Consider the following 13,941-nt stretch of genomic DNA (forward strand, 5'->3'; position numbering starts at 1 on the left):
CCTACATAACTAATACAGCTGATGTCATGGAATTTCCAGTCAGCGAATTAATTTCAAAATGTTTTCTACTGTTGTGGATTAATGATAGTGTCTGTTCCTTCAGACATGCATGTAATTATTTTGTTGTTATGGTCAGTCACCTACTTCAATGACATTTTAATGAAATGCAACATAGGGCTCTCCAAATTGCAACTTACCCTACGTTGTGTCACCCCATTTAAAAAAATGTTACAGTTTAATTTGACATTTTGATATTGACAGTTTTAATATTTTAATCTCTTTCTTTTATGTAGGCTTTCACAGCTACTACGAATTTCTTCAAGTTTCAGGCTGTGATTCCACCATGGCTGTCAACTTCTTGTAAAAATTAAAAATTTATCGATATTCATTTGGCTTTTAAGTCATTATCATAAGATGGAGCATATAATGCATTAAATAAACCTTCAAATAAGATGGAACCACAGACCACACTAAGAGTTAGCAAGTGGAACACAGAAATGAGAAATGGTTCTGCATATATTCACTGCTAGGACGGAATGATCTTAACAACACAATTTTTCATAGTTAAATTGGAATGTCAAATATGCAATTATTACATATTGTCTAGATTTCAATATTTATTTCTTAATACTGAACATCAGTATAATGTTACATGTGGTTTACAAAACAATTGCAATCTTTTTCTGTCATTCTGCACTCACCCAACATTTTTCACTGAGGAATTCAATGTAAGTTTCCATACTTCATTATATTATTATCCCTCTTTTTGAATCCATGTTAATCCTATTGGTTGTTATCATTAGAAATTCATTTAATGTCAGATGTGCCTAATAATACCTTATGTTTAACACAATCAAAGACTTACCTAAATATTTCAGTTTTAGTGCATCCTTTAGGCCTCTAACTGCACAAATGCTTTCCTCCAACATTGTAGCTGTCTCTTTAACAAGGAAAGTACGTATTAACTGTTCTCCGCAACCAGATGATGACACTGCTACAGCATCAATATCACCTCTTGCATCCTGTGCCCAACAACCAAATCCAGGGATACCTGCCTAAAAATAGCCATTGAAAAGCATGCAATCAAGATCTCAATCATCATCACTAATTATTGTTCATTATTTCCTCAAAACCTGTTTAACTCAAAGCAGAAATAAAAACAATAATCCATCTATTGTCAACAATCTATGAAAAAGATGTGACTGGATCATATTTCTTGCTGAAATCTACAGTTCCGAAACAGAGAAAGGAAAATGATGCATATATAGCAAGAAAATAGTGTAATAGTAAAGGCTGAATAGTTCATACTACTATTGAAAGTTGTACTAATCAAATCACATGCAGTTGCAATGGTATGAAAGATATGAAACTGTTTACATGTTAAATTGTCAGGTGAAAAAGTTTCACCTACAACAATTCAGATAATTTGAAAGAAAGTGAACTTAAAACAATAATCATTTGTAATCCAAGTAATGCTGTGCAGGATTACCAGGTTGGATGTATGCTATTCTGGGACTGATAATACAAGCTGCTGTGAACAGAAAGCTTGATTAACACATGGTCTTCTCTGTACAGCTGTCCAAATTTATGTGTTTGAATGTAAATGCTAACATACAAACACGGAAAAAGCAAATTGGGCTTCTACAGTTCAGAGAATTTAATGCCAGCTTCCTGAATTACAGGAAGAGAACAAAGAGGCAAGAGAAACTTAAAGGGATGAGGTACAAAACCCAACAATGCTGAAGTGGAAACAGTGATAAATAAACTAAAAAATAACCATGCACCCAGTGAAGACAGGATCATGTCAGAACTAATAAAATCAGGGAGGAAATCTCTATGACTTGAAATATTGAAACTACTAAAGAACAGATGGGTAAACTAAAGCATGCCAGAGGAGTGGAATACTGCAATAATATGCCCAATATATACCGGTACGTTACAAAATTGTATGATACCAGTTAAGGGTTAGGTATTTATTTGCAGCTGTTAACTGAGCTATTATGTAAAAAAAAAGTGAATGGCTGGAGCTGTCAACTGTTTACCACACTGAGGAGCTTGCCCCAAGTGTAACATGCTGTCAACATGTATTCGACAATATCGATTTCATTGTCTCCACTATCAATAGCTGGAATATTTTATGCAGCTGCAGGGTATCACATGCATCACCCCAGCCTCAGATCTCCACCATCTGAAGAGGTACAGAGGCTTAAATTGGCTTCCTCTGTAACGGAATAGGTCATCGAGATGTTATGGGACTTCAGATATTTCAACACAAGTCAAGCAATGCGTTACAGCAGATTATTGTTGTATGCTTAAACGTAATCAATCCTATTCCATCAGACACACTGACACCCACCTTACAGGATATACTGTGAATGCATGGTAAGTGGCTCCAGTAAGTGCAGCTCACTCTACAATTTCCGGTAATTCCTAAATGGGCAAAATTTGTGCAGCCTACCAGTACACAATTAATGATGACAAAATGCAGTAAGTCTCTGGTCATTCATAACGCATCACAAATTGACTACAACACAGTTACATGGATTTAAAATTCACTGCCAACAACAGACAGCAACAAGATGCCACATGTACCCATCCAATGCCCTCTACACCAACACTATGCAGGTCACTGACAACATCATACTCACAAATTAAGCACTTCTCAGCCACTGTTTATAGAAATGTATTTTACATAAAAGGTCAATGGGCAACTGAAAATAAGTACTAAACGACTAAAAATACATAAGGGATAGAACAAGATGCTAATGTCAAGTTCTATGTATTCCATAGTAAACTTGAGTTAATATCTGAAAGCTGCTTTACAAAAATTATCCAGAAGTTCAATTAGAAAACAGGTAAGCCATGGATAATGAAGGAAATTAAAATCTCAGGTAAGAGCAAAAGGGAAATTTATATAAAGGCCAGAATAAGGCAAGATCTGACATTATCTGCATGCCACAAAAAATACTGCAGTATTTCAATGTAAGTCATTAAAACGTCCAGAAGCATGCACGTCCTAATTGAAATAAATAATACAGATAATAAGATTAAAACTATACGTGATACTGTCAAATGGGAGAAAGGACAGCTAGTTAATGTACAGGATACCATAACAATTAAATTAAATGATAATTATGTGACTGAAGTTCAAAAGTTGCAGATACTTTTAACAGTTACTTGCTAAATGTGGCAGCAAAAATATGTCATTTGGAAAAACCTGAAGCAACTAGAAGTAGGACATACATCCTTCAATGAAATAAATAGAACTCTAAAAAGCAAGAGCTCATATGGTGCTGAACAGAATTCTGAGTTGTTCCAACTTAATAAGTAGTGTCCTTAATTATATCTGCAGTGCATCACTAGCACAAGGAATTTTTCCGGACAAGTTAAAATATGCAATTGTTAAACCTCATCATAAGAAAGGTGAGAAGAGAGACTTAAACAATTATCACCTAATTTGCTTACTGACATCCTTTTGCAAAATATCCAAAAATGTAATATAGTCAAGAGCAGTCTCACACTTAAAGAGTCAACAATTTACTAAGTACATCACCGTTTTGATTCCAAAAGATTGCTGGACTGATAATGCTAGTTATTACAAACCTTAAATTATAAAATATTGCCAGCTGGAATTTCCTGTGATCTTTTGAAGGTGTTTGATTAGCTCATGTTACTTTCCTAAAAAAACTCAAGTTTTGTGGGAAATGCAAAATGTTGTGCTGAATAATTCAAACAATGTTGGAAGGATAGAAAATTTTAATCACTGGGGAGAAACCACAAAGGAAATCCTGTTCAATTTTGGGCCCACTCCTATTGCTTATGCATGTGAATGACTTTCCACTTAACAATCAACATGCAGAATTGGTGCTTTTGCAGGGGATGCCAGTACTATAATAAATCCCATAAGAGGAAAAGTAATGGAAGAGATGGTAAATGATATTTTCCAAAGAATTATAAAGTGATTCTCAGAAAATGAACTCTCCCTAAATTTGAAAAAACACACTATATTCAGTTCTGTACAACAAATAGAGTCATATCAACAACTGATGTAGCACAAAAGCAAGAGTCAGTAAACAGGGTAGAATGCTATAAATGTTTGGGTGTACATATTAATGGAAACTTGAACTGGAATAAAAATATTACTGAGCTTCTCAAATAATTACTTTCAGCTACTTTTGTTCTTCGTATAATTGCTAATCTCGGAAACAGAAGTAAAATTTTTGACATATTTTGCATATTTCCACTCAATAATGTCTTACAGAATATTTTTCTGGGGTAACACACCACTTAGAAAGCAAGAATTGATTGCACAAAAGTGATCAGTAAGAATAATATGTGGTGTTCACCCACAGATGTAATGTAGGCACCTCTTTAAGGAGCTAAGCATTTTAACTATGCCACAATACATATATTTGCTAATGAAATTCTTCATTAATAATCCATCACAATTTGAGGAGAACAGTGATGTCCATACCTACAACACCAGAGGCAAAAATGACTTATTACTCAGTATTAATGTTGCCAGTGGCTCAGAAAGGAGTTCAATATGTATCAACAAAAATTTTTGATCATTTGCCCAATAATATAAAGTGTCTGACAGGTAGCACAGCATGTTTTAAATCTAATTCAAAATCATTTCTCCTGGACAATTTTCTTTCTATTCCATCCATTTCTTCTTAAAAACTGGTAGCCAACAACAACAACAACAACAACAACAACTTGTTTTAAGCACAGTTGCATGAGTAGGACTAAAACAATAATGTGTTCATAATGTTGACACTAATCACATATACATATCCTGTACATTGACTCATTCCGCATCATTTCGATAAAAAATCATTCAAATGATTTATGGAACATGTAACTAACTCCACTATATTAACTCAATCTCAGTGAAGTTATTTCATCTACTTACACAAGAGAACTGCAGAGGACATGGTGGTGAGAAACAAACTGTCGATACACTGAAAAGGGAACAGTGCTCATTGTGGTGAAGTTGCCTTTCCTTGAAGAATGCTACGACTGTCGTAAAGTATGACTAACAATCAATTTCCCTTACACCAGTGTGCAGAGATTTACATAGAATCTGTACATATGCTTTTCTTGCATTTGTATTAATAGCAACTCATATCTATATTCACTGAAGTAATAAAACACTAAGTGGAAAGTAAACACCCTCATCATGGGAGCTGGGCTGCAGAGATGTTGGTATAACTTTGTGAAATGCCCTGGAGCATTTTGTGATCTAGTGTGGTGGAGAGAATGGTAAACTGACTGCGCACTCTTCATTTTGCAGACCTATCAAGGAGAGAAGTGCATGACCACAATCTGTTGACTTACCTTCCCTCAAACTTCTGATCTCCACCCCTGCCTTTCCAGCCTGTAACACTTCCAGAACACAATTCATCCCTTAAGCCAGCTCTGCTGCACTTAGATATTGTACACACATTTAATATTTGTTCTTAACTCACTTCATTTAACTGTTTTTAATAACTGAGATTTTCCCATCCCTTGCATCACAGAACTATTAACTGTACAGAAAAAAATGAATACGGCCTTTTCTTGTATGAAATTTAATGTAATTTAATTCTGTACTGGGAAATGTTTTTGCTAGATGTAGCAGTTTACAGAATATTCAAGAAAAACCTATGAAAGTCTTTTTTTTACGTGTGCCCCTCCCCGTTACCACACTCACATAAGTCACTTAGGATTTTTAGTATACTGTTCATGACACTCAATACAACAGTACAAAAATTTGCAAACACTTGACTGTTTCCCCCAGGACACATTTTTTTATCTTTGTTGACAGGGCTATATTAGTGAGAAAAGATGTTTGCCTTTTTAGTTACCATAACATCCTGAAACATTGTTAACACTTCAAGCCTCTTGTTTTGAGGAGTACAACTGTGATTTTCAATCACAATCTTACTTTCAGAAAAATAGCTGCTGCTATGTGGGGTCCTGAAATTCAAGACAATGGGTTAGCTTAAAACCAAAACTTATATCCACATGAATATTACCCCTGTATAGTAAAGTGGGTGATCTAACATTCCAATTAATAGCCAAGCAGCAGCAAAACACGCACATTAAAGAAGGTTGTAATTAGGCAAGCTTTCAGAGCCAGTGGCTCCTCCTTCAGGCACAAGGGTTGAAAGGTAGGGAAGAGGAGTGAAGGAAAAGGGCTGGAGAGGTCTAGGAAAAGGGGTAGATTTCGAGAAAGTCACCCAGAACCACTGGTCATGGGAGAGTTATTGCATGGGAACCTGTGCGGTAAGTCTCCCCTGACTTGCGGTTCTGGGTGACTTTTCTGAAATCTCCTTTTCCTAGAACTCTCCAGTCTTTTTCTTTAACCCCTCTCCCTAACCCTTCAAGCTTTCTGCCTGAACAAGGAGCCATTGGCTTCGAAAATTTGTCTAATTACAGTCTTCTTTTATGTTTGTGTTCTGCTGCCAAATGGTGAAAAGATTTTTTTACCTATCCAATTAGATTATTTTGTCAAAAATTGTTTTCATTGTTATATTTTCCAATTAAGAGTGCTTACAGACCTGTCCAACCCGACCCTTGCTTTTGAGCATGATACCTCCACTTGAACACGCTGCAGCAACATGCCCTTGAAAATCTACACACACTGCTCCAACAGTATCTAAACGTGCAGGTTCCCATTCAGCTCCAGTATCCTGCAAAAAAAAAAATCTAGTCTTTGGTACCTACGTGACACATTACATATTAAAATCTGATAGGTATTTTTCTGAAGACCTGACTCCAATGAAAAAGCAACTTTAATGTTGTTTACCTCCATCTGATCTTCTGGAGCAATTGTTACTCTTCTCTTGTATTTATTATACCTTCTCTGTTGTTCCGCTGTAACAAAAGGCAATATTAACTTCTCTAGATGTTCTCAGCGCTCAAAGTATATTACAATATAGTCAATAAGCCAATCATAGTACTGCAAACTCCATAACCATGTAAAGTAAGCAAGGCTTTTTAAAGTTACTCTCACACATATAATCCCCTACAAGTCAATATTTATCACACATACATTATTCTTGGCCATAAATAACTTATACAATACCTGTGACAAGAGCTTCTGGAGGCACAAGCTCAACACCCACTTTTGCAGCATGGGCACGGGCACTATCTCCAACGAGCATACTGGAAAGGATTGAAGCCGTAACTTCAGCACAGATAAGCATTTTATGTTTTACGTGATGAAAATGAATCTGTGGCTATCAAGCAATTACAAAGCAGCAAAGCATTATTGGGTCTTTATTTGTAAAACCAACAAATAAAAAAATACATTTGAACCAACATGCTATAGAATTTTGCAGCTTGTCTTTTTATTCTATACATTACAGTAAGGTAAAATCCAAAATTAGAGATTTTTTTTTTTTTTTTCAAATTTCATTTCTTGAAGTATTGATTTCCTTTTCCAAACTTGTGTGATTTTTGTAATGTTTTGAATCCGTAAAATGGTCATATCTCTATAACTATTGGATCTACTGACCAGAAATTTATGTTTTCTCCACAATTTCTCGTAAGCTTTACATTTGCTACTTCAGCATCCTCACAAGAATTATACATTTTCTCAAATCAAGCTTGCTTTAAACTGATGAAATTTTAAAATTGGAAACATTTTAATGCTAAAAAATTGCACATCAGTCATGCTTTATTTGTTAATGTGTGTGCCTAATTTCACAATGAAATAAATTTTATTTGACCGCAATTTTCATTGTCAGCTGTGTCACAACTGCACAAAGTTTGCAGGCCAATTCATAAAACTAAAGTTAAAATGTAATTATTACTTACTAATTACACACACTTTGGTTTATCATATTAAAAATGTAGTAAACCATGCCAAATAACAATTTGACATAAATAATGTAAAGGATCTTATATCTTTTTTCATTTATATAGGAGTTAATGTTTATAGAACAATGGAAAATATATATTATCAGTATATGATTCAACAAAAACATTCATATCTATTGGTGAAGAAGAGATGAATTGTTGAGATAAAATTAGCAGAGCACTGTAGTGGGAAAGGGGAGCAGGTTACTGCACACACGTACAACTCATTAAGCACAAGGTGGTGACGTGGTGGAAGAAAAGCAATGGTGTCATGATTAAAAAGCTCAATCATACAATGAAACACTGAGAGGGACATGTTGGAATATGACACATACCAAGCACTGTCACTGTGCTTGTCATATAATGTTTTACTGAATGATTAACCAGTGGGAAGTTCAGGCTGAAATATCAGAAATGTATGGAAAAGGTAAGAGTGCTACTTACCGTAAGAATGACATATTAAGTTGCAAAAAGGCACAATTAAGAGAGACTAACACTTTAGCTTTCAGTCACAGCCTTTATCACAAAAAGGCGCGCGCACACACACACACACACACACACACACACGCACACACACACACACACACACACACACACACACACACACACACACACACACAAAGCACACCTCATGCAAACATGACAGCCATTTCCAGACGCTTGGACCAGAATGCCTTCTAGTCCAAGCTGCCAGAGATGGTGGTCATGTGTGCATGAGGTGTACTTGCTTGTTTAAATGAATGTGTGTGTGTTTCACTTGAAGGATGGGATCAAAAGCGAAGGTGTAAGTGTCTTTCAATTGTGCCTGTCTGCAACTTAATGTCATCTTTACTGCATGTAGCAATCTATCTTTTTCTTACATTATTGGGCAATCAAGCATTTCAGATTATGACATCATCACACTTCTGCCACATTGTCACTTGAGGATATTCATATAGAATGTCTTAGGGTCATTCCATCTCAGTTCAACCAGGAGCTCCAGCTCACAGTCTCAGATTTGACTGAAATTCAGTACTCTAATTCTACCATGTGTGGAACACTCGTGTACAAAGTATTAGTTTCCCCTGCCAATTAGTTCCAGAATTATGACTTGTGAAAGAAGGTGGCGTGATCAGCATCTGGCAATCTATCTTCAGACCCAACTTCAGGTCTTAATAACTTTGGAACTATTCCACACAGTCCAGTGAAATTTTTACAACCCAGTAACATCCATTTCGAGAACACACTCCATGAATCAAAACACCAAAAACATATTTCTGAGGGAAAATAAAAAATTCCAAAATGTGATTAAAAAATGTAATACGTTAAAAGGCACATACTGTAGGTGCCCTCTATGCCAAATATAATTCACTCAAAAAGGGTAATTTTTTTTTTTGTGGTAAGCTTAATGTGGCCTAAACACACAGAACTCATCATGCCCATATCAGTCACAAAAACTGCGTTACATGCACACGAAAATACAAAAATTTGAAAAATTACCTGAAAAACATGGATTTTCGAAGTGTGGTAGCAAAAAAGGGACAAGTGGTATCCAAGCCAAATTTCACACACTGCATAAGTAGACCATAGTGATAGATATCTCAAAATTTCAGCATGTTATTGCAAGACATCTGTGTACAATGTAAGTTGACAGATGTATTTGGTGATGTGGCCATTGTTCCACAACATAATTTTGTAAAAACGTATTGTAAACTGTTCTGCCTCTTCTTATCCTCTCCCACAACTGTTTAATCACTAAGCAACAACATATAGACATATTAACACAACCTATCATTAATGTTTACTGCACCTTAACTGCTAAAAACCAGTCAATTGTGCTTCGAACAGAAGCTATCCCACACTTTAGCTACTGTACTCTGTACATTGAGTGGCAAATTGTACTGTCTTCCTGACATTGTGGTAGGAACTGGAACTGTCATAAGAATACGGTCAAAATGAATCCAACACCTGTCTGCCAAATGTGGCCAATGAAATGATCTTGCTGGTCCTGCTGGTGCCATGAAGTTCACAAATACATCACCTTCTGCTTCACAGCACTCTGCAACATATCCTAAGTACCATTTCTCATCATAAACAGCAATAACATAGCAACCTGGTTGTATGTTGCTACTTTTGCTTCTGAATCCTGAGTCAGACACACTGTGAAGACACATGTTGTGCATGAACCTATAGTTATAACCGGACAGTCTGCCCATCTGCACATTGTCAGAGTCTGCTGGAGAGAAGTGATGATGGCTCCTTGTGCCTGCAACATGTTCTTGTCTGCTTTTTAGCAACTCTTCGGCTGATTTCACCTCATCTTTCGAAACACAGAATGATTGTATGCCAGAGATATTTTCCTGTACCCAGGTAAATAATTGAAGAGGTGTTAGAATGTGACCTTCTGTAGGGTGCTGCAGACTAGCTCGTGATGTCATGCACTTAATGGTAGCACCAATACCAACACATACATTTTTACCATGACTTGTTGCGAAAAAATTCCATTCTGTGTGAATCTGAAAATCATGGTAATGCTTGCATAAATTTTTGAGATTTTTACAGTTTTTGTACTGACTAGCTGCCCCATCACTGAAGTAATTTGCAAAATGTATGTGAGGCAGCTTGTTTTTCACATATGCCAAGACAGTGCGAATGTGGGCATGAACTGCAATGGTATCATGAATTAAACAGTCACTAAATATGCCCAGGTTCATGACAGACACATCACCTGATTCACCTCTATAGTAAATCGCAAATGGCTGGAGAGTTGCTTGACTGTTGTCCCAATGATATCCTTGGATGGCATCTTGAACTATAAATGCATAATTTTCAGAAAAATCTAGTATTACTATAATTTCATCTTGTTTCAAATTATCCTTACAAAACTGGAGATAAGCCAAATTATCCTTACAAAACTGGAGATAAGCCAATTGTGCTGCTGCTGTGAAGCTGTGTGTGGTCAGTTTGTCCGTTTTTTGACAACACATTTCAACAAAATCTTCCACTGTACTTTTCTTTGTTTCAAGACTTGTGCAACCCATGTGTGTCCATCGTTTATAAGAAACAAGTTCATTGTCATCCATAAGGAGTTTACCATACAGTTTGTTATTCATGTGTTCTGCAAGATTTGCCTTACCAGCACATTTTTCACACCTGTTTATCATGCACTGGTAGGAACTGATGTCACACACTAGCAACTTCATTGCACCTTTGTAATCCAGACCAGAATCCTTTATAGCAGTAAACATCAGCTTAGCATTTTGATGGGTCTCACATACACAAACACTGTTTGTGCTTTCTTGCACTTATAGGCACAACCCATTTTGGCCGAAGATGGTAAAAGATGATAAACCTACTTTGGTATTGGGATACTTTTCCTTGAATTCTATATATAGTTCTGATATGTTGCATGGCAACTGTCTTTTTTGCATCTGTACACGTACATTTCCCATTTTCACCGTTACGTAGTCTTTTTTTTCCAGGCATTATTCGGCTGTAGTCATTATTTTTATAAAATTCTGACACTGGCACTTTTATTTCTGAACTCAATTGCTTACCCTGAGCCTGCTGAAGTTGCGGAAGCACTCCCTGGGTTGCTTTTCTTTTCCTAGCTTGCTTTACCATATATGTAGAAAAATTTAATTCCTTTGCAGTGTAGTCAATAGACCAGCTGTAAGGTGCAAGGGTAAGAATAGCAACTTTTTTCTGGCGTGTGGATATGGCACATTTTTCTTTCAAATCATGCACAATTTTGCCCAAATCAGAGCATTTCTGACATGATTTATGTTCCTTTGGAGCAGATAGTTCTTCCTCTTCCACCATTAGTGTGTCAGCTATTTTGTGTTTTAATTCCATTTGAGCTTCTTGTAGTTTTCTTCTACCATAGCTGGGCCTGTCTCTTTTCCCAACTTTGTGTGTATTCATGGGAGACAAACCAAGAGCAGTCACTGAAGTATTTAATTGCTCATCCGCTTGTGGTTGTAGGTGGCTGATACTCTTCATCACTGTCATGTAAATTATCAGAATATTCTTCATTTTTTAGCAGTGTAACACACCTGGAACATACCTTTTGTCCTGATTTCATGTTAAGTCCCATGCACTGATTCACTTTCAATACTGATTTTATATCAATTTCTCTGAGGCTACACTTCTGTCATCTTATGAATTTGAAATGGATCAAAACAACTTCTTTGTAGGAAAGAATACTTATCCAAAAACACTTTCATATGATGATAACAAACACTAAAGTTTCCTGGAACTGAATTTCTTGTGCCTACAGAGTGTATCCCGGATCTCCATAACAACAGATCTTGGTCTGATTCATCCAGATCATACAGTACAAAGCAAATGCCACGTTTTGTTCCATATGTTTTATGACATTCAGATCCTTGTGCTCTACCAATACTGCAACTTGTTTCAACAAAAGCACCACTAGTAAATTCTTCTGCCTCCATACTGACTTTCCACAACAGTACTGACTAGTCTGAACTAGAATCTTAAAAACATGAGTAACCTGTAATTTTTGCTTGTTTCCTTCGTTGTTCCTGCCTAACAATGACTCATTCTGTCCCTGAAAACTACTATTGTTTAACTTTCTGATGCCTAATGGTTCCCAACAATTGCTGCAGCTTTATCTGAAACAAGCTGTCTGCATCATCACTATTAATTGCTAAATCGTGTTAAAAGAAACGTAACCAAATACATCTCTATCAACTTTTATTGTACACAAATGCCTTGCAATAACATGTTGAAATTTTGCCACATATTATATTATGGTCTACTTATGCAGTGTTTGAAATTTGGCTTGGATATCACTTGTCTCTTTTGTGCCACCACACTTAGAAAATCCATGTTTTTCGGGTAATTTTTCAAATTTTTGTATTTTTGTATGCATGTAACTGTTTGTGTGACTGATATGGGCAAGATGAGTTCTGTGTGTGTTTAGGCCACATTAAGCTTACCACAAAAAAATTATACCCTTTTTGAGTGAATTATATTTGGGATAGAGATCACCAACAGTATGTACCTTTTAACGTATTCCATTTTTTAATCACATTTTCGAATTTTTTTATTTTCCCTCAGAAATATGTTTTGGTGTTTTGATTCATAGAGTGTGTTCTCTAAGTGGATGTTACTGGGTTGTAAAAATTTCACTGGACTGTGCGGAATAGTTCCAAAGTTATTGAGACCTGAAGTTGGGTCTGATGATAGATTGCCAGATGCAGGTTGCAATTTCCGGGTCACGCCACCTTCTTTCACAAGCCATAATTCTGGAACTAATTGGCAGGAGAACTTAAAATTTTGTACATGAGTGTTCCACACTTGGTAGCATTGGTGTGCTAAATTTCAGCCAAATCTGAGACTATCACCTGGAACATTTTCTCAACTTGGTTAAATTGACTGGAATGCCCCCTTAATAAATTATGGTTTTCTTATCATTCATGTTCATCTGCTGTGGAAGCATGACACATTTCAAATATTAACTCTCTTCCAATTATCTGACAAGGTTAAAGAAAAATATTTCATCAGTCACAAATGATGAACAAGCAGCAGAAATAAAGAAGCTCGGCAGAATAATTTTGCGAGGCTGTAACAGTAACAGAGGCTCATAAGCATTTAATGCAATAATGTATTTATTCCTATAAGCAAAGTTAAACCAATGGTGTTTCTCATTTTAAGGATTCTGATGCTCATAAAATTCAAGTGGATCCTGATGCAGATGAAATGCTTTTGAACAGATATAGGATTTGTTGATTGTGCTTGTGACAACAAATGGTGGATGACTTCTGTGCTATCAAGAGATCTGAAAGAAATAGTAAACCTTGTATTTGTGCAGCTTTGTGAACAAGCTCCTTCTTTTTCATAGTCAAGAATTATAGATAAATGGACTGTTCCAGAAAAAAAGTCATACTTTTTAAACTAAGCCCCAGTACTGCCGCTGGAAGAACACATGAACTATCAGCTGGAGAGATGTGAAAGGCTTATCAGATTGTATTGGGGAAAAAATGTGTTTTTATATTAGTAATATGCCATTATTACTTGAGAGGACAAGACTATGTTGTTTAAAAGAAGACTGCAATAAATTGTACTATCTTAGTTTGTAATAAGATTGTG

General features: G+C 36.0%; 1 protein-coding gene across 1 annotated transcript in view; it reads right to left on the reverse strand.

Annotated features, from left to right (window-relative positions):
* LOC124595919 (threonine aspartase 1) overlaps nucleotides 1-13,941 on the reverse strand; it is a 47,366-nt gene that overhangs the window by 16,076 nt on the left and 17,349 nt on the right. Inside the window, exons 4-7 of the mRNA XM_047134830.1 lie at nucleotides 7,073-7,152; nucleotides 6,794-6,861; nucleotides 6,546-6,677; nucleotides 866-1,055 (exon numbers count right to left, since the gene is read on the reverse strand). Coding sequence (XP_046990786.1) covers nucleotides 866-1,055; nucleotides 6,546-6,677; nucleotides 6,794-6,861; nucleotides 7,073-7,152 — 470 coding nt within the window. The remainder of the gene's footprint in view (nucleotides 1-865; nucleotides 1,056-6,545; nucleotides 6,678-6,793; nucleotides 6,862-7,072; nucleotides 7,153-13,941) is intronic.

This window comes from Schistocerca americana, chromosome 2, assembly GCF_021461395.2.
Source record: "Schistocerca americana isolate TAMUIC-IGC-003095 chromosome 2, iqSchAmer2.1, whole genome shotgun sequence".
In the NCBI taxonomy this organism is placed as follows: domain Eukaryota; kingdom Metazoa; phylum Arthropoda; class Insecta; order Orthoptera; family Acrididae; genus Schistocerca; species Schistocerca americana.